Source organism: Calypte anna, chromosome 1 (assembly GCF_003957555.1).
Source record: "Calypte anna isolate BGI_N300 chromosome 1, bCalAnn1_v1.p, whole genome shotgun sequence".
In the NCBI taxonomy this organism is placed as follows: domain Eukaryota; kingdom Metazoa; phylum Chordata; class Aves; order Apodiformes; family Trochilidae; genus Calypte; species Calypte anna.
Window position 1 is genome coordinate 40,650,724 of NC_044244.1, and position 22,051 is coordinate 40,672,774.

Consider the following 22,051-nt stretch of genomic DNA (forward strand, 5'->3'; position numbering starts at 1 on the left):
GACTGCACCCTCTAATGGGGTAAAACAGATTGACTGACTTTCAAAGCAGACAGTTTATGTTGTTTATATCCTTCTAGAAGTCCTTACAGGTATAATCCAAGGGCTCATTTTCATGACAGTAAAACAAGCTGAGTTTTGTTGAATTTAGATTACAGGGGGGGGTGTGAATATCCAGTAAAGACTTTATATTATTCATCTCTACTCTGGGTTAATGAGAAGTGTGTAAAAAGCTATATACATCCGTTGTGCAATGAGAAAGGAATTTTAATGAAGTAGTAGAAAATAGAATTTATTTTACTTCTAAGAAAAAAATGATTTTTTTTTCTTATTGTATTAAACCATGTCATTTTACTAAAGCTTTGTAGGGAAGTAAAAGTTTGAACAATCAAAGTGGGATGAAACAGAGAGTTAACAGGGTTGTGTTGTGTCAACAGGTAATTCTCTAATGGACCAATGAAAGCCAATGATGACAAGTTGTGGTCAACAGTCCTTGAATGTGCTGATGGTTCTGCTTTCATTACTCTTGTCAGCAGGTAACTTTTATACGTTCAATTTATCTTTTCACTGGGAAAAATTAGTTGTAATTTAATACTAGGTTCCTACAAAACAAACAAGATCAAACGGATTGTTAATTTTTCTCCTGCTCAAGCTGTTTGTTGCTAACACACACAGAAGGGAATTGTGCAGAAATCTGTCAGCTGTTAGACTGAGCATTAGTTGAATGCTATGGTTCTTAGATGTATTTGTTTTTTAGGAGTTATTTGTGGCATTGAAATTTTCTGTAATAATGAGCAAGAATTAAACAAAATAATAATTTATAATGTGCTTAGTCCAAATAGATTTGATTGTACTAGTTTTTAACAACCTCTTTTATCCTCCATTCTTAAAGTACTTTTTAGTCCCAAAATATTTGTTTTCCATAACTGTTTCTTATTCCCTTGTACTGAATCCCATCCCTAGCCACTATACATGAAACTTTACCAGACATAATACATCTGGAAGTCTTCTTGGGCTTCAATAACAGTCGTCACTACTCTGCCTTTGTAATGCCTGTAATGTGCAGTGTTAGATCCTCATCAATTAATTTAATGTGTGTTTTGTTGCCCACAGCCTCATTGCTTGTTTGCCAAGTGTTCAAGTTGATTCTTGCTAATGACAGTTCATTATTTAGCTATAACTGAAACAGTCCTTTTCCTAACAAATGTTGTGTTTCCTAACAAATGCTATGTTATCAACTTGACTACTTCTCTGCTTAATTTTAAAACACTATTTTCCTTCAGACTCCTTCCACTGATATCACTATGTATGGCAGTGCATCCCTAGTTATGTACTTACCCTCCTCCTATGCACAACAGTCAGGCACAGGGTTTGTAGCAGCTTCTTTGTTGTTTTCCAGGTTAAAGTAATTTCAGAAAGCTATTTTCCCAGTGCATGAATGGAGCCAGTTATTTAAGAAGACTTCAGTGAATGTGTCCCAGTGATCAAACATCATCAGACTTTTGAAGCTGTTCCAGTCTCTTATGTTGATTTTTGTTAAATTTTCATACCTTTACCACTCTTTAGAGGGGACTTCTACTAGACACTTCCTGAGATCCCACTTCTCCAACTGTTTTCCTCAAGATGCTATAAATACCTGTGTTCCAGTTGAATGAGATATTTTGATTACACCATATGTGCAAATAGAAGTAGTCAGCCACTGGTACATAAACACACTTATTCCCTTTAACCCAGACATAGTGTTCTTATACTTTTTCTCTTAGAAGGGAAGTACTGCCTTTGAAGTATAATGTTTCTATTTGAAACTAATTACGTATAACTTTTACTTCTTACATTATTTATCTTTTAACATCAAAAAACTATGGTCTTTGTAAATGTACATCTTATCTTCTTGTTATTCTTTGGCTATTAGTATTTTCTGAGAACAGGCTTAATCAGATGCCATCACAAGCCTTTCATGCCAGCCTAACTCTGCTCTTTGGAGAATTTCATTGCTCACATCTGTAGGAGTGAGTTTAGGTCACATGTTTTACAGTATGATATTTAAAATTTTGCAGCCAGTTGTTTTGCTTTTTTTTTTGTCCAAGACAGGTCAGCTTCCATAAAGAAAAACTACTTGTTTTATGCAGTGAGAATGACTAAGGGGAAACAAGGGTGCTGCTCCCACTGGAATGCCATGAACTTAATTTTTAAACTGAGCTGAAATGAAAATTTAATGGCAAGATTCCTTTTGAGTTGCCTCAATTTACAGACTTCTGTAAGAGTGTTTTAGTTCGAAGCCTGTGACATACTAAGGTTAACAATCTTAGTAATACATTTCTGCAATCTGTATGCATGGCTGAAAACTCCACTTAGCAAGTGGAAGTGCAATATTCACCAGCTCCACAGGCAGAATGGATGAAATGAAATAGAAAAGTTCCTGAGCAGCTCTTCTCAGAGCCTGCTCTTCCTTGTGTCAAAGAGAGAAGCAAGAGGAATGGTAGTGGAGCAGAGGTGGAGTCATGGCTTAGAATGAGGATGACATTTGATAGCTGTAGTTGTGTGGTTAGGAAGGAGACACAGTTGCCTAATGTGAGCAAAATGCTTTCAGGGCAGGGACAAGTAACACTGAAAAGAAAGGCTTCAGTTCAGAGTATGTATGCTGTGGTTCCATTTTAAGAAAGGCTGAAAATGAATTGAGAGTACTGAAACTGAAGACTGGTTCTGTTTCAGTGCTATTAAGGTCACAATGCCATGAAATTTTAGGATTTGTGAACACTCACAAGTTGTACAGATGCACAAGGAATGGATAGTAAAGGGAGGCACAGCACGCAGGCATGCCAGAAGGGTACCCTGTCTGACTGCTCACTCAGATCTACTTTGCAATAATATTGATGCTTATATTAATTTACTGGAATGAAACACATTTGTGAAAACAGAGATGACAGCAAGGCTTCTATTAACAAGCAAATAATTGACAGATTATATGTCCACACGGAAAAACTGTCAGAGGTTCTCAAATGGTTGGCATTGTGCTAAGTAAAATGCATACATGTAAATATTTCTGTGGATCCATAGACCAGCCATTCTGAAAGCCTTGGGGCTTAAAAAATTTAGTAGTTCACTTTTTCTATATATATAAAAATATAGTTTATTCTTTCTATATAGCAGATAAATCTTAGGATTAGTTTAAATCAGTCATTTGAAGCATGAAAGACTGTTATCTCCAAATTAGTAGTTACAGAGATAGGAGCATCTGTGTCATCTGTTCAAAAATACTTCTTAAACATACTATGAGAATTTGCACATGGAACTCCAGAAAGAGCTGCCATCTTTGCAACATACAAGACCTTATCAGGTACAATACTTTATCTGAAGTATTTCTGTAGAAATAAGGCTCTTTAATGCTCAGGATTCAACCAAAGTTGTCTTTCAGGAAAAAAATATTAAAAAAAATATGCTATTGTATCTCTGATTTTCAGAGAAGGAAGGACAGCAAGTAAAATTACACAGATTAAAACCAGCTGATAAATAGCTGTATACGAGATCTGGCTGAGATGGGTTTGAACTGAAAAGTTTGGGGTTGTCCTCCTTTTAAAATGGCCAAAGGACCTGTCTAGGGGTCAGGGGACACTTTCACATGTGCTGTTGAGTTTTGTGACTGAACACTTCCTTGCAGTGACAAGCAAGATAAATTTCTTGGGGACTTTCAGCCATCTGGTGCATTCTCACAATGCAGTGTCTGTCTCAGAGCACTAAATCATTTCAGAAGCAGGGAAGTATTCAGTTGGTTATGAAGCATAAAGAACTAGCTTAAGTTTATACAGTATGCATAAGATATATATACAAGTCAAGTATAACCTTGCAGGGCTGCTCTTCACTTGTGGTAATTTAACAGAAGTGTAATTCACCTAAGATAAGTTGGAGTAATAACACAATAGCATTTTTGCTATCCTCTTATTTGCAATGCTAGTTCTAGCAATAAATATATACCATTAAAATGACTCAAACTTGAAACAGTCATTGATGCTGGAGACTTCAAAAATTATGTGTACGTTGCTGTAATTATGAACATTTTAAAAGGAAAAATAAGTTCAAATATCTTTAGACATAAAAGCCATTACACAGCAGTTTGGTAAAAAAGTACTATTCTGTTGATAATGCATGATAAGCAAAATTTGTGTTGCACTCTGAGGCTTTGCATGTATCAAAGAAGAAAATTTTGTTTCCTAAGAACAGCTCACATAATCGAAATTCAGATACTCCAGCTAAGACAATAAAAATCCAAATACCTAAAAAGTGAAAACTGTCAAACTGATCAATTCCACTCAGTTATATTTTCTCTACCGCTGCAACTCAAGCATTACATACATTAAGCCATCTGATTCTGATAAGACATCTGCAGATTGGGTGAAAGTTAATCTTCAGCTGGGTAGAGAGAACACTGTACAAACTGAGAAGAAATGAAACAAGCACAAATGTTCAGGACTTAAAAAATCCTTTAAGAAGAATGGAAAGACATTTTCTTAGTAGAGAATTTATTGCACAGCTTTTTTGGTATAGCACATATATATAGATCTTCCTGTGAAGCATCTGAAGCCAGCCATATATCAGAAAAGGATTCAGTAGTTGCTTTTCTGCTGGATACTGTCAATAAAAAAAACCATAGATAAATATCAGCATTGGAAGTGCAGTGCTACACTATCAGGGATACACATTTACCTGCACTTAATTTCTGTTTGCTGGCATCAGGCATTAATTCACCTTTTTTTTTTTTTTCCTACTAGTGGAACTACATGCATTAAAATGCACCCTTGGAAGCTGATATAAACATTTACAAAACACTTAGGGACTTTCATAGGTGCCCTACCAGGTGCATCTAATGCCCCAGATCATCCATGTGGGCACGAGACCTACAAGAGACCTGTATCTATTCCACAGAAAGCTGAAGACCAGACAGAACAGCCCAGGGAAATCCTAGATGGCACTGGAGACCTGTATTTGTGTAAACAAGCTCCTGTTCCCATGAAAAATCAAAGAGTTAAAAGTTCTCTTTAGTTTATTAACTTCTCCCATGCCACATATCTCTTCCATTATCTTCTAGGTTTTACTTTTCCAAAAACAAATGATATGTAGTTAAACCTTAGGAAGATGATGAGCAGAGGGCAACTTTAGCAAGTTTCCTGTTGACATACAGGAGGAGTGGCTGATAGGCCATAAAGGTTGGGCAGCTGTCCCGAGGGACCTGGACAGACTGTAGAAATGGGCTGACAGGAAAGTCATGAATTCATCAAGAGGAAGTGTGAAGTTCTGGACATTCTTTTGGAGGAACAACCACAGGCACCAAGTGTTGGGGCCATCTGTCTGGAAAGCTCTTTGGGGCTGCGTTAATAGGAGTGCTGCCACCAGGTCACAGGAAGTGATCCTTTCCCTCTACTCAGCACTGGTGGGGCCACCTCTGGAGCATCGTGTCCATTTCTGGGCTGCCCAGGACAAAAGAGAGATGCAGCTACTGGAGAGAGTTCAGCAAAGGGCTACCAAATGATGAATGTAACCCAAGCATCTCCAACAAGAAAAGGCTGAGAGCTGGGACTGTTTAATGTAAGGAAGAGAAGGCTCAGAGGCATCAGTGTATATAAATACTATAAATACATGAAGAGGGGAGATAAAGAAGACTGAGACAGGCTCTTATGGGTGGTGCCCAGTGGCAGGACCACTGGCAGTGGGCAAAAACTGAAGCTGAGAAGTTTCCTTCTGAACATCAAGAAACACTTTTATAATCAGTTGGATGACTGAGTACTGGCAGAGGTTACCTGAGAAGGTTGTAGAGTCTCCATCCTTGGAGATACTCAAAAGCCTTCTGGACATAGTTCTGGGCAACAGGCTTCAGGTGGCTTAAGTACAGGGGTTAGACTAAATAACCTCAAAAGGTCCCTCCCAGCTTCAAGCATTGAATGTTTTCAGAACTTTATCAGTCCTGGAACACTTTCATTATTGCTATAATGAAAGGGGGTGCAGGTAGCAAGTACTTATTAAAACAAATACATGTTAATACAATTACATGCTTTGTTGTTTTCACAATAGAATTTAAACATACAGATTGTTGCAGCAGTTACAGAGGGAATTGAAAATTTAAGTCTAAGACAGGCAATTTGTTTGCTGATGCATCCTCAGATTTGAAAGACACATTTTCCCCAGGAAGGGCAAGAATAGAAACATACTTAGTTATGTCAATATCTATGTTCCTTTAGAATTAACATTCTTCTAGCACTTTCAATTCCTGACTGAATTTCTCTTGTGTTAAAGTAATGATGACAGATATATGTGTGTGCACATGTGAACGTGTGTGTATGTATATTTAAAAATGTGAAATGTTTAGAGTGGTTTTCCTTCACTCAGAGGCAAATTATCTTGTTTTCTCATCAGTTTAGTAGTCAGGTTTTGTTCTAGGCTTCCTCTACACACACAAAGAAGTAATCTCCACTGTCACATTCCTTAAAATGTGGCTAGACCTGCAGAGAGACAGAGCTTTGAAATTGATTAATTTTAGAAAAGAGAAACAAAAATATTAGGAATTGTCTTTTTTTAAGCAACACAGAAAGAAATGAGGATTAGATGGATAAGATGCACAGATGCAATTACAGAGATCTAATGGTTCTGTATCTCTATGTACGGAGAGATACAATACAATTAAGCTGAATCCATGCAAGCAATTATCTGTACTGGAAATCTGATACAAAAAGCACACACCAAGATACAAGGGTTAATTCTGTCAGTCTAAAGTGCATATCCTTTTTTAATTGGTGTGACCTTATGAAGTGCACCTACCCACAACATTAATATGCCTCTGCTCTCTAATCAGAGTAAAAACCATTTTACTGCAAAGAGTATTCAGGCTCTTGACTTCTAAATTCCACTTTCCTTTGAGTATGAGGACTGTGGGGAGTCTGTATGGCACATGTAGTCTTAAATGATGCTGTAAAGCCTACCTTAACACAAGCTATAAAGCTGTTAAAATGTTGGCAGTGTGTGGAACCAAATAGTGTCTCTGACGAGACCTGTCAGACCAAGCAGGGGATTATGTGTGGTTGCTTATGACCATACAGGAAAGGATCTGTATTATCCCCCTCTGCATGATCAATTAGCTCAGGGCAACTCAAGTGATTGCACAGCTTCCAGTTTAGAGCTGTTTGCAATGAGGAAGCTCAGGACAAGTGTAAGAACTCCTAAGAATAGCTGTATTTCTGCTAATTCTATCTATTTGCAAATTCAAGGTTGTTCAGATATGTTATACTGTTTTCTGGTTACTATTTCTGGCAGAATAACCCTTATCAAAGGATGACCTTTACAGTCGAGATACTTCTTGTGAAAAACAGTGACTGAAAATCAAGTGCCATCCAACTTTTATTGCTGCTTTTACACAGACTTTTTGTTTCTATTAAGTCATCCCTGGAGAATCAGACCTGAACACTGTTGGTGCTCATGAGTATCCATGTGTTTAGAATAGCAGTATGAAAATGTGTCACTAAAGATTTTAGTGCTTTTTGGAATGGAGGACATTTCTTCTCTTCCCTTAAAAGAAATAATAGTGATCAGGAACTTAGTAACAAAAAAAGCCAAAATACAACCAGAGTTACTGTAATGTTTTAAGACTAAATGTTATTATGCTGCAAGTTCGGGAATATTAGTGTGTTTCAGAAATCAAACAACTTTTTTTTAAGCTAAACCAATTAAAAAGAATACTTCAAAACATCCAGGTAATATAAGTAACTCACAATGCCAATGTTGTTCTTTGTTTTACAGTGTTGTCTGCACATTTTCGGGTCTGTGAACCGTATACGGACTACAAGGGTCGCTACCACTTTGGTTTTCACTGCCCCCGTCTTTCTGACAATAAATCTTACATCTTTTGCTGTCACCATAACAACACAGTATTTAAATACTGCTGCAATGAGACAGAATTTCAGACTGTTATGCAGATGAACTTAACAGGGAATGCAGATGGATATATGCATAAGTAAGTAAATGAGTTTTAAAGTACTCTTCACCAAACTGTTCCTGCTGTAATAACATATGCCTGAGGTATGGAATAATGGAAGCAATTAGAATAATTTTGCATACAGAAAAACAGTACTGAAAGGTTTTGTCTGTTACAGAACAGAGCTCCTCAAAGACAGTCTACTATAGCTCCCTTTTCTTTGCCTTGACACGGGCTATAAATAGTGCTAGGAGAGCACATAGGTAAAAATCTTGTATAAATGTAACAAATCTAAAGTTGCACGCAAAAGTTACAAAAGTCTTTCCCCCGCCCCCAATCTGATCCAAACTGTTCAAATGTGTGTCGAAGTAAACCCCAAAGCTGTCTGTGGGAGATAGAGGAAGTGAGGTGACATTTTCCATGTCAACCCAAATGTACTGTTTTTAATGTCTGGTGTTTTAAATATAAATGTCTTGGGGAACAGAATGTATTTGTTTGTAACCCATCATTGTCTGATCTCCTTGCCTATTGCCTGGGATTCTGTTGGGGCCTCTCCTCTAGGATAAATGTTGGTAACTTTTTTCCTAAAGCAATATAAAGCAGCAAGTACATCTCTGTTACTGATTACTTACTTGTGATGACAGTATCTTGTGGTCTGTTTTCTCTTCAGTATTTGACATGCTGGCCACACTAATCCACTGCAATTTCTTTCAGTGCAGGGGGCAACTTTGAGCCGATGTAAGACCCCAGGGTCGAATTCTGTTTTATCTCTTTTTCCTTGCCATTTTATTCTGGAGACCAGCCCCTTCAGCATAAGGAAGGGGCAAGTTAAAGACAATCAGAACTCCAGCCTATTAATTTTTGTTTACAACAGCAATTTTAGTGTTTCTTCTGTGGTGGAAAAGTTAGTCCCTATATTGTCACTCATGCCAATGGAAGCAAGTGCAAGGCTGCTAGGAGACTGTGGTGCTGGAATACTGATGTCAATTTAAGTCAGTGTGTTCAGCAGCCAGCCTATGGAGTCAGCAAACTATTGCCTTCCATACATCCAGTCCTCACACAGCTCTGCCTAGATAAGTTTGAGTCTTGCATAGATCTGGATGTTGCATATTCTAATTTGACAAGTTTTAAAGTGACACTGTAGAGAAGCCTGTGTACTGTGTGGTGTAAAGGAGACAAAAATAGACTCTACCCATAGAAGATACCTTAAAATCAATATAAATCTATACTGTCTTGTGTCCATCTGTGTCCTTGGGATGAAATTTCCTTCCTTTGGCCTTGTGGTGTGTCTGTAACTATCAAAAGAGCATATCAGAAAGCTGAGGAGACACTTAAAGTCTAACAGGTCCATTGAAGGCCATGTGTATTCTGCACCCTAGAACTGCACAACCCTAACCCAGCTCTGCCAATGTATATGCCTCCAGGCAACCTGGTGGAGTTTGTAGCTCAGTGTGCCCCAGTGCCCCAAGCACTCTACATACACTCCATGGTAGAGGTAGGATGTGTTCTCCTTGTGTATTGGGATAACAATGCTGCTGTGACAGGAATCCAACACCTGCCTGCAGAAAGGGCCTCACAGGACTCAGTGCAGAAGGGTATGCATGGTTGCAAGCAGAGCCAGAGAATTGCTTCACACTTGGTATGATAAAAACACTTAGTGAGAAAAAGAGAGTCTCAAGAATAGTGGGCTCCTGTGGCTATTGCCCCCACACTTTCCCAGTTCTTTGTCTTGCACAGAACAAATTTTGTCTATTTCTTCCCTCATTATTCAGTAAACCCTGCACCAACACTGCTGAGCAACCCAGTCTGCCTACTGGCAGCTTCATCACAGAGTTTGGGGTGTTACTGGCCAGGTGTATGTCAGACAAGTAGAGGGCCAATGCTTCAGGCTTTTTCCAGTATATCAGAAGCTACTATGTGTAGTCATGGCCAGAGAGGTCACTAAGGTAAGGCTCTTCTGCTCTTCATGTCACTGACAGCCTGAAATGGACAGGGCAGACAGCCACTTTCCAAAGCAGACATGCACAGGGGTACAGGTATTGCATGGCTGCAAAATATGTCCTGGGATGTAGAACGTTTCTCTGCCTCCTGCATTCTCTGTTTGTGTGTCTGGCCACATCAGTACATGTTTAACATACATGCACACACATACAGAGAAATAAATATTGTAGGGCACTTCAGTTTGTGTGAGCAGTTCCTCAGTGGGAAAAAGGCAATTTGGTATTCTGTGAACTACAGTCTTTATTTAATTGAAAGTATTTAGAGTGTAGTGTAAGTATTTGTTGGGTTTTATTTAGCAATTTCATTTATATATATATATATATTTATATATATATATAAAAGTCACCTCATTCAGTTCTGATGGAGGAAAAAGCTGTCTCTGTAGTATTTTTAAGATTCATGGTTGAGAACCATCTCCAGACTATTTACTGTATGTGTTTTCAGTCCAGAATTTCCTTTGGACATCATTAGCTGTGTGCTGATCTTTTACCAAGGTGTGTGAAAGCATGCTAAATGCAGTAAAAAACTTCTGAAGAAGTAGCTTTGAGAAGTGTAAGGGTGGAAGTGGTATTGCCTTTTTTAACTTCCTGAAACATGACTTTTGATAAAACAGTCAGTGCCAGAAAAATGAGGATGTTAATTTCTTTATAAAACTCCACCAACCTAATGAGACAGAGAAATCTTCTCACCCTGAGCTCACTGAGATGGTTATAAAACTTTCCAATAATTTTAGTATGCTGTGAAGAGGCAGAAAGAAGTGAAGCCCGGATGTCTACATTTAAAACATTATAAAAAGCATCTTAATGCACTCTGACTTTATTTAACATATACAATAATTTAACTTTAATGGGATTCTAATAGTTCCAGGGGTCACTCTACAGTAACAAGGTCAGCCTCCTTGTTTAGATCTAATTTCACACATCACTGACAAAAATTCTAATGAAACCTATTGCACTGTGGCTGGGAAGAGTTATTTAGGATATGGGAATACCAATGAACTAAAAAAAAAATGAACTGGAGTTTTCAGGGAAGAGTTATTCAATATTATTATTTAGTTTATTGAAAAGTTTGTTTGTTTGTTTGTTTTTCCCCCTAGCCATTTTTGTGATCATGAAAACAAATTTCTCATTTTACAGTATAGTTGTGGGAAAAAATTAATGGAGTGATTTCTAACTTCATTGTCATGGCACAGCTGAAAAAACACATTTGTCTTCTACAGTTGCACAATATAATTATAGCCAAGTTTATTTACATTTTTTTCTATTACTATAACAAATATTTCTGTGGTTTTTAAGTGTAGAATACTTAAGTGCAGAATACTGGACTGCTATATGTTTGGGATCATGCAGCTCAATCCATTTATAATATTTTTAATATGAAAATTCATTTAGTCTTAAATATAGAAATACCAATGATGTCTATCAGGCAAGAAAAGTTCTGCCATCTTAAGTATTTTTTCACAAAATTTTGTCTAATAAATTGTGTAACTCTTCCTAAAAATAGAATTTACTTGGATTCATACTCTCTCAGATTTTCTGTTATGCATGTTTTGGTGGATTATCAGCAGAACTACTAAGATAAAGGTCCTTAATCTGATACTGGAACATTATTACAGCAGTCTGTAATAAATTCATGTTCTCCCTTATCTCACATTCCAGTTTTTCAGGGTTGGATGACTTGCACCATACTACAACATTGCACCGAAAGCAGCATGAAGATAGAGTAGTACTACTTTTGTCCACATACAGCATGTCCCCTGCTTTATTTGCTTAAATATCTCCCAGAAAAATCATCTTTACAAGTAAAAAAAACCCTAAATTATCAATTCCACTGCCAACTCTTTCAAAAAAATTGTAATTTAGCCTCTGAGGTGACATAGTAACAGGTTCTACAGGAAAACACAAGATTGGGCAAAGACCTTTAGTTCATAGTAAAAACAAAATAGGCAAAAAAATATTAAATTTAAAGTGTACATGCAAAAACTTCACAGCTTTCCACAGTATTAGAAGTACAGAGGCAATTGTTAGCCTGTATGGCTTTATTTCCTTGGAGCAACACTTCAGAGGTGTTACTACTGCAAGTAACAGCCCCGTTTTAGGACAACAGGGAAAGAAACCTTTTCCAGGGCCATCTGCCCACATATAAGCTCTGCAGCTGCAGAATTCTGCTCACAGTTGTTTTGATCTGTTGGGTTTTTTAAGCTTGAATTCCCAAATGAATTATTTTCTATTCATGTGCTTATAAAAACAAGAGGCTCTTCTAAATAAAATACAGCCTGGTCCTAACCTGCTTGTCATCTGTCTCAAGAAGTTAATGAATTAGATAGAAAGAGTCATATGGTTGAGAACAATAATAAAAGAACCTGTCTTTTCATTTGTGTGTAGGGATGTTAGAGAAACCTAAGCAGGATTCTGGAGATAGAATAGGAGGAGATGGATGCTAAAAGTATTTTTTGTTCTCGGATCAATTCCAGGCTCCATGAAGTCAGAGCAAATCTTTGCATTGACACAAGTGGGCTCTGTATCAAGGCTATCCCATATATACATGGTATATCTATCTATAAATGATGAAGGATCCTAAAATAATGAGCTACAAAGCTTTTCTGATTTGTCCATGAATTAACCTGTGTGCCAGCAACAGTGGAGGACTGGGCAACATAGATTTAGATTTAATTTTCACTGTTATTGCTAAACCCCCTATTGAATCTAAACAGAAACCTCCAAAATGATGTATTGGGAGGGGCAGGAGCAGTAGCACTTGTAGAGTAGGGCAACATTTCCAGCTAGGAAAAGAGAGAGGAGGAAAATAACTTTTTATACTTGATTGTCCCTGTGAAGGGAAAAACCCCTATATATAGTCTACATGTCTATAAATTTGGAATCTCTTTATACTTTAAGTGAAATGAAACTTGTGCACAAAAGTACATGAAAATCAGATTGTGAAATGAAACTTTTACAACTAAATCATTTCGTTCAATGAAATAAAAACAAGCCCTAGGGGTTTTTAATTCCCAGCTATTTTCTGTGTTTCTGACCTTACTGTTACTCAGTGTTATTAAGAATTTTTGTTTTATAATCGCAATGCCTTCTTAATTTGTAGGGAACTTTTAATTTTTACTATAATTAGTAGTGATCAGTCAGTATTTTCTGCCACATAAAAACAGAAAAAATGGAGTTTTGCTCTGTGTACAAAGTATACTACATATTAATTTTGCTTAAAATTTTTCACAAAGTCTTTTTGACAGTGGTATTGTCCCACTGTCTGTTAATTAAAATAAAGCAGTTTTTAATTTTTGTACTTGTGCGAAACAGATGTTATTTAGAAGGAGCAGATGGATAACTCGCATATGGCTTGATTAATAAATTGTTGCTTTAAATTGGAACACTCAAAATAGATCTCGTTTTTGACCAGTGAAACTAAATACCTAAAATATAAACAAATCCTTTTGAATTAACTATAGGAATTGTTTCTGCCTCTCACATTTTTGCCAAAACAAACAAAAAAAAATATTTTCCAATATTTCTGTTTTTACTATGGATCAAGTACAGCTCACCTATTTGTAAAATGGATCCTATTGGTATTAATGATGAAGAAAAAAAGGAGTTATTACACTGGATTTCTTCCCGACTTATACAGTCTTAACTCCTCTTTTATTTATATTAGCAGAAAATACAGAAGTTTACCCCCCAAAAAAGAATAAATCCTCTGAAAGCCAAGAGCAGCACTGCTGAGAAGCCGGGATTAACCAGATCCTGTTATACTCCCAAGTGCCTGGACTGCAAAGATTTTAATGAATTACGAAGGTCTATCCACTGTTTTGTGAAGCTAGGCATGCATGTGTAAGTCTTTAGTAGAGACAAAGACTCTTGAGTTAAGGGTTTTCAGAAGCACTGTATTTTTTCTACCTCCAGTCCTGGAAATTTACTGAGGTGTGGGTTTTTTTGGTTTTTTAAACCCTAGGCTTGTATAATCCTGAAGTTACACAGAAAAGGATCCATTAACAGCTCTGAAATTAATCTTTTTACTTACATTTATTTGCTGTGGAACCTCATTTAATCTAAGCATGTTTTATCTATGTTGTGGAAAAATCATTCCCCGGAGATGAGAATCAGCCTCCTTAAGTGCTCCCAGGCAGCAGCACAGAAATTAAAATTCTGATTTCTTACCTGATTTCTAGTTTCAAATCCTGATTATTTTTTTTTTAAGTTTAAAATGAGTCATATAAAACTTAAAATGCAAGCAAAAGTTCAAAGCAGAGATTCAAAATATTTTAGGTCCAAAAAAGTTTGAGGCAGGGTTTTAAAATGCCAAAATACATTTCTGGCTTGCATCTATTATATGTCTTTTCAGCCTTTTTTATTCTCACAACACTTCAATTTTGATCAACATTCTGATGAAATACAGTACCCTCTTAAGTTTCTCTGAAGGTCTGTGAAAGCATGGTTGAGTGGGGGTTCAAATTTATTCATGTAAGTTCAGATTCAGATAGATGTGGGTTGCCTGCCTTTTACTGCAACGTAATTTTTCTCCAAGACTGTCTTCCTAATGACATTTATAACTATAATCCTTTCTGCTTCCTCTTGTTTTCACAGTCTCTGGTGCACATACTTCCACATTAGCTCATAGATTAGTCTGCTTCATTTTGTACCTAACATCTCATTCATACCAATTTCTTTCCTTCTCTTGTCTGACCTCATCCTCCACACTCACACTTTACACTCCAAACTACTTTTACACCTGACAGTCATTTTTCTCTTAATAATTGCATCTCAAGCAGAACTTCAGCACACCTTCCCTTTTTTGATCTCAAAATTCTTGACCCCTTGTTCCTTTTTTTCCTTTCCCCCCCCCATTTCTTTTAATATCTTCAGTCACCTGGCATAGCTTTGCAGCTCTGTACACTGTAGCGGGAGGAGCCATTCTTGCTCCTGAGGCTCGACGAGCTGCTGGTCTCTTCCAAGACTCCAGCCACCACACAGCACTTCCAGGGTAGAAGTGTAGCGGGAGGAGCCTTTCTTGCTCCAGAGGCTCAATGAACTGCTGGCCTCTCCATGCCTCGCACCAGAGTGAGCTGAGGTGCCTCCTGTGGGTGTGTGTCCCACCTTTATTGGCCCCCTGGTCTTGCTCATGCCCAATAGGGGCCTGTCCTAATCAGGCACAGGTGGACTCACACCCACTCCCTGGCAACTCAAGGCACCTGGCTGACAATGTTTCTCTACAGTACACCTCATCAGCAGCTGATAATTTTCATGGCCTTTAACTGTATATATAAATGATAACTTTTACCAACATACATATAAATATCATACAATGCATTCCACAGGATGTGTATAATATGATCTTATCAATGTTCTTCTATCCTAAATTTATTACAAGCAAATTGAGATCTTGAACAGTTGCTCTTGAAAGCCTATTCTTCTACTAGTATCATCTGTATCCATCAGTAATTAATCATTAAATAAAGCAAGTACAAGCACCTCAAACACTTTTTAAGACAATTGGTTTATAGAGCATATGAGCAGTAAATATTTTCAGTAAGAATAGGCACTCCTTGCTGTCAGTTGTTTCAGCATATTTTGACATGGTTTACCCTCACTCTCATAAATGCTGTGTCAGTGAATTAGCAGAGTAAGACATAAAACCTATTGACCATGTACACATCAGTGGTCTCAAAGTATTGAAGCTAATTGTATACCAGACTTCTGTGCTGATACACATAAGCAGATGAGAGGGAGAAATAAAAATGTTTATAAGACAGGAAGCTTTAGTTTTAAAAACCTCCTATGCATATAGCAGTATTTAGATTTTAATAATAAATAACTTTAAGGACACATGCATTAGAACAAAATGTTTTTATCATCTATCTATATATTGTATTTATATGGTTTAAACAAAAAACCTTAATAAACTAATACAATGATCATTACTGATATATGAGGTAATTCTTTTGTTTTCCTTTTTGGTTTTTTTTCACAGCAACTACAGTGCACTGTTAGGAGTGTGGATCTATGGCTTTTTTGTGGTGATCTTGCTGGTACTGGACCTTTTGTATTACTCTTCAATGAACTATGATATTTGCAAATTTTACCTGGCACGTTGGGGAATCCAGGGAAAGTGGATGACACAGGGACAGAGCCGATGGATTAACCCTGCTCAGGATCGAAGCCAAGTACAGACACAGCCTCAGCCAGAGACACAGCCTCAAACTCAGCCACAGCCTCAAACATCACAGACAGTACATACTTTAAAAGGAGATGCTTTAAGCCCACCCCTGATGTCTTTTCAGAGTACATCTGCCTGGTAAGTAAGTTAAGCCATATTCGGATATATTTTTTCACTCTGTTGTTTTGTAGTATGAGCAATCCCCTGTATTTCGAAGTTCCTGCAAATTCAGGCTGAATGACACCATATCTAGCACATAATTCTTTATAACATGAACTGTCTTACAGAATTACTGTTTAGGAGTGATTGCTTACTCTGGAATATATTATGACATCTTTTAATACCATTCTCAAAGCAACAGCCAGTGCCATTTTTCAGTGCAGTTTTACTTCTCTGTTTTATACTGCTTTTAATACTCTGTGGTACAAGTAAACTATATTTCTTTGTTCTACATCAACCACTATAAATTGAATTTTAATCTGGTGTCAAAGACTTATTGCTGTGTGGATCTATGAATCTGTTGTTTTGGTTTTAAAAGATGATATAAATAGCAACACTGAAATAGCTTCAATGGAAGGATGTCGCAAATCTGAACTGTTTGTGCCGTGAAGCACAGAAACAACATAAAAACCAGGTTAGTTTTTTTGTATGCATAGCCAAAAAAAGCATAACTTGATCTGATTTGACAGAGTGACACAAGTAGGCTACTGCAAAGTTAATTGCTACAAAACCAAAACTAAATCCACCAAAAAACCTAAACTAAATGGAAAACATACTTCAGGAAGAGGCAGAACATGCAATATAAGTAGAAACTAAATACTGATAGTCATGGCACAAAATTATATTGAATTCTTTTGGACTCTTTTTACCAAAGAAAACAGAAGTGACAGAAGACAGCTGAATTAAACAATGCTCTTGATAAAGTATCAAAAAAGGCAGGGACTTTTTTACTTGGCATGAGGACATACAGATCTGGAAGGAGCAGAGAGGTTGTAGAGTGATCATTGTATTTATAAATGTTCCAGAAGACTGACTACTGACTCTTTGCAAAATAAGGGGATCTGAGTAGGCTGAAAAAGATGGCAGCAGTTCCTGAAGCTGTGGAGTACAAAAAGCCACAGCACTGGTCTTGGTCTGAAACTTTGAGTAGCACAGTATTGCAAATAGAATGATACAGGTAGTCCTTTTATTTTGTATCCTGCCCTTTAATTTTAAGTGTAAATCTAGAGTAAAGAAGTTTGCAGATTTTCTATAATAGAAGAGGTAGAGGTAGTTTGACCCAAGGGCAAAGCTCAGTAAAAGAAGAGGTTATTTGGCTTAGCAGCCAGGACTGGGTGTAGCTGGTGCAGGTCAGACTTAAGGACCATTCTAGAAGGCCTGGTCCATACAGAAGGATCCAGCAGTGCTACTTAAGATAGACTTACTTGTGCATAACTGTAGGCTCTCTTCTTTTCACTTCTTTTTTCTCTTCTCTCCTTTTTTCATCTCATAATTCCTTCAGCTTTTACACACATCAGTTTCCCAGCCTTCAGTCAGAATTGCCATACAGCTTAAGACCAACTTTTGTAGTAGCATGATTGTATTCTAGCTTAATATATGTGTGTGTGTGTATGTGTATGTAATGTAAGAGTAATGACTGCATGACTCTGTGTTTGTATTTATAAGTACATGCTAAAAAATTAACCTGATTATACCATTTGGTAATTCTACCACACCATTATAAATTAAAGGAAATTATTTGGTAATTCTTTAAGGATTCTTGGACACTTTCCATTACTGACTTCTGTTGTTCTGTTTCTTTGCTTTATTCAAGCATAAAGCGGGCAATGTATGTTAGGATCAGGTGAGCACATCCCATATGCTCTTTCTCCTGTGTTTGCAGGAGACGAGCATTGATAAGCCCTCCAGTAACCCTCACCTTGTACCCAGTGAACCGTTTTTTTGTGCTCCCCTCAGTTCCCATGAAACTTTAGTTTTTTTCTAATCTTTTCATTGTTCAATGAAACAAATGCTTCCTTAACAAAACCCTGTTTATCCCTTGTATTTCAGCATGTAAAATATTACAAGAGATGGCATATTTTCAAACTTATAACCTGCAACTTTTGAAATTCACAAGCCCTTAACTTGTTGCATAGATGACTCAGGCTGAGTTGGATACATAAATATATTAAGAAAAAGGTAGTAGGCATCAGCAAGGTGTTGAACATGTGAAAGAGGTTTTTGAGTAAAGAATCACCCTCAGAAAGTGACAGATTTTTGGTCCAGAGCAATTGCTAAGCCAGTGGGGAGTAAGAAGAGGTTGCCTGGCTGTTTATCTCTGCATTACATAATCTGCAGGTTATATACATGAAAATATGGTGATTTTGCCATGTAGAAACACAATTTAGTTTCAGAGCCCAGTTCTGCTGCCGTCTGTGTGCAGTGAATTATTTCATTACTGTTTTCTCAAAATGTAATCATACCATCAGTGAAGAAATGCAATGCAGCAACTGGATTTTTAATTTCTATCACTGGTTTTAAAATTGCCTAATTTATTAATATCTTCTTGTGTTTCATACCTGAAATTCCATTATTCTAGGTGATGACACCAAGCTCTTAGATACTTTGTTAACCATAGATTTAGAGTCTATAAATCAACTTTTAAGTTTGTGTTAGCATTTTGCATGTGTCCTAAACTTATCCCAGCTTCTCCCGCTGTAGAAAAAGTAAGCATTTTTCTTTAGCATCTTGCAAACAGACTTGTATATATATATGTATATATGTATGTATGTATGTATGTATATATATTGCTGGTATCTTGCCATAAGAACAGTTCCTGTTTACAGATGAGTTTTTTGAAAATACAAAATAGATTATTAAATCTTGTGAGGTACACAGATATCCCAGGGCATAAAAACTTAGATACTGGTAAAAACATTTCAAAATCAGTTTGCCAGTTTTCATGGTAACAGATATTGTTGAAGTTGTTAGCTTCCTCTACTATGTTTGTCCTGATATAGTTAAAAAACATGCCCATTCTAGTACGTAATGATAAGAGGAAAGTGATTTTTAGACATCAAGAAGCTCAGCAACACTGAAGACTTCAGATATCCTGCAGAGAATTGATAGAGTGAGGAACTATCCCAAGATGTCAGGATTAACCTATAATTATGCAAGTGCTTTTTATTTTATAATTTCTTTTCTTCTTCTAGTTTGAATGCTATAAATTGGCAATGAAACCAATGACTGAAATAGGTATGACAGAGAGAAAAATCATACAAGTCATAGTGTAGAGTGGGTAGATGTTTAAACATTTTGTCATAGCAGATCACTTTATTACTTACTTGAGACAAAGAAAGCCATGTATAGCCATAATATTATTATAGCTAAAGAAGTCTGGGATCCATTATAAGTGTTGCTGGCTGCTCTGCAGAGGGCTTGCAGTGTTGTGCAAGGACGGGAAGGAAAATCATTAATCTCAGAAACACCAAGCCCAGTTTAGAATAGTCTTGCTTCATCATATAGTGTATGGATTTTGCAGCCCAACTAATGTTCATTTCTTCTTCAGTATGAAAACCCTCTGAGGGCTGTCCAAAGGCCTGTGTGGTCTGAAGGTCCTGGTGGATGTACCTTCTGCAACACAGACACCGTCACGAGCAGCAAGTGACTGAGTTTAAACAGTTGTGGTTTGCCTCACAGTGGTTCCTCCAGCTTGTGGCTGACGTGCATGAGCTGGGCCCTTCCACACTCATCAGTCCATGTAGGAATCTGCAGTCTGGTTAGCATAAAGAAGCTTTTAACAGCTGGAGATCAAACAGCAAAAAGCAACAGGCCAATTGTTGTGACTGCTTAACAAAGTACAAACCAGGGAGGCAATGAAATGGAATACTGTAAGCTGAGGAATCAAAACCTAACTTCTGAAAAAACTTTCTTTTTTTACTTTTTTTTTTTCCCTCAAAAATTTGGGAAATTTGTTAATTGATAATGACTAAAAAAGGTCAGACTAGTAAGGAAGATCACATAGGAAGAACTGTGGACCGGGCCAGCCTGGCAAGAGTTTCTTCAGATTCTTCATGGCTGTACTGTGTTCCAGAAGAGAGATGAGAACAGCTGGAGATGATCTCTCTGCCTTGTTCTAGTGATGTTAAACTCCTTCCCACCTCCATCAAAGATACAACTCACAAGGAATACTGTCCTAAAGTCTAAATTTTGCCTCTCTATTCCCTGCCTTTTTTGCACAACAACATGCAGAGGCAATGTCTGCTCTCTATGTGGTCAGGTATATTATGCTAAATGGCTCATGATTTCAGAAACCTGCTGGTTGTCTGGCATCAGGAAAAATAACAGCCCAGGAGAGTAAGCCCATACTTATTTTCTTTATACAGATTGGAATGAGTTCGACAAAGACAAGTCTATTTTCCCTTCCATGAGGGTAGTGGAGAACTGGAACAGGTTTCCCCAGGGGAGGCAGTTGAGGCCTCATCCCTGGAGGTACTCAAGACTTGACAAGGCTTTGAGCAACCTGATTTAGCTGAGGGTGTCCCTGCTTACTACAGTGAGGTTGGACTAGATGACCTTTAGAGGTCCCTTCCAACCCAAATTATTCTATGGTTCTTAGATTCCCCTTGTTGCAGTCTATTTTGTTAAGAATTCCTGAGTTACTTTGTCTTTCTGGTAAGTAGAATAGTTATGAGCCTGCTGCTATTCACCTGCTGTGTGACACCTCTTCAAATATTACCAAAACACACAAAAAATACCCAAAAAAACCAAACAAAAAACCAAAACCAAACCAAGACAAAAAAAAAGCTATAGAAATATTGGCAGAGTTTAGAAGCCAGCAGGTAACTAAGCATGACCACCACCTCTGTGCAAAAAAACAGGGAGAAAATAGTTTTTGGTGGCTAAAAAGGCTGTGCGCAAGGATTGCATTTGATAACAGACTTTTAATAGGATACAGACTATCATCAGAGCACAATAACCACATTCAGTAAGTCCCCTGCTGCAATGGTTTCTAAGAGCTATGCATGCAGCCTTGACTTTGTCACCTAGGTTGGGAGATTGGCAATGAAGTGGGACAGCCATGCAGTGTGAACATGGCCATAGTCCACAAAAAGTATCAGGTGTTGGGATGGCAGAATTTTGTACAGCAGCTACTCTTGATACAAGATTTTTACAGTAAGAAAGTGGGAAAAAATTCCCTCCTTACATTTCAAGAAAACTTTTGAAAAGAAGGAAGATCTCATTTTCATTTGCAAAATGGCTACATTTAACATGAATATGGTGGCACTACTTTAAAGATGCAAAATTTCACATCATAGATCAAAGCATAGTTTTTATTTATTCACAGCCCTTATCTAGATTTTTATAGTATACTCAGACTAAATATGACAAAACAAAGCTCCAATATTTTTTTAAAGGTGGGAAGAAATCAAATTGAACACTCATACAGTGCTTTTATGAAAGAACTGCCTGGGAATTAACATCATCTGGAGAATCTGTCTGGTAACAGATGTTAGGTGTGTCAGGCAACATCTAGCATTGTATGTGTGCCTCCATTCCCTTCAAAATATATTGGGTTAGAATAACAGACACTGTTGCATTTATTTTCTTCTAAATATTCTTGTCTGTTTGCTAGGAACAGCACTGTAAAAATAGAAACTGCTTAATAAGAAAAGCACAGATAGGGAAATCACTTTCTGCTGCTAGAAGAGCCAGCTATTTTTTCATAGCATATCCCTTCTCCTGCCTGATCTCCTGTCTGATGTCAGGGCAGGAGACAAGCAGCAAAGGCAGTGGGCTTAGAAGCAAAAACCTTAAAATCTGCAACATCCCAAGTCTTCTTTACTTGCCTCAGTATTATAATCATGCAAAGAAAAGGGAAGACCTTTTATGTTTATCATTTGCATTTAAATGATTCAAGATACATTAGTTACTGAGTGCTTGCTTTCTTCTTGG

The 22,051-nt window shown here is 37.3% G+C and overlaps 1 protein-coding gene across 1 annotated transcript; it reads left to right on the top strand.

Annotated features, from left to right (window-relative positions):
• Positions 1-463: 463 nt before the first annotated feature.
• SHISAL1 (shisa like 1) lies at positions 464-19,145 on the top strand. Its single transcript, XM_030444835.1, has 4 exons — positions 464-533; positions 7,780-7,993; positions 15,932-16,255; positions 19,046-19,145. The coding sequence occupies exons 1-4, from the start codon at positions 464-466 to the stop codon at positions 19,143-19,145; spliced, it is 708 nt and encodes a 235-aa protein (XP_030300695.1).
• Positions 19,146-22,051: the final 2,906 nt, after the last annotated feature.

What these genes read in the sequence shown, in the direction of transcription:
- SHISAL1 (XM_030444835.1), top strand. Translation starts at nt 464, where the DNA reads ATGATGACAAGTTGTGGTCAACAGTCCTTGAATGTGCTGATGGTTCTG. An exon ending in TTCATTACTCTTGTCAGCAG is followed by an intron (nt 534 to 7,779) that starts GTAACTTTTATA and finishes TTTGTTTTACAG; the next exon opens with TGTTGTCTGCACATTTTCGG. An exon ending in TTTCAGAGTACATCTGCCTG is followed by an intron (nt 16,256 to 19,045) that starts GTAAGTAAGTTA and finishes TTTCAAAATCAG; the next exon opens with TTTGCCAGTTTTCATGGTAA.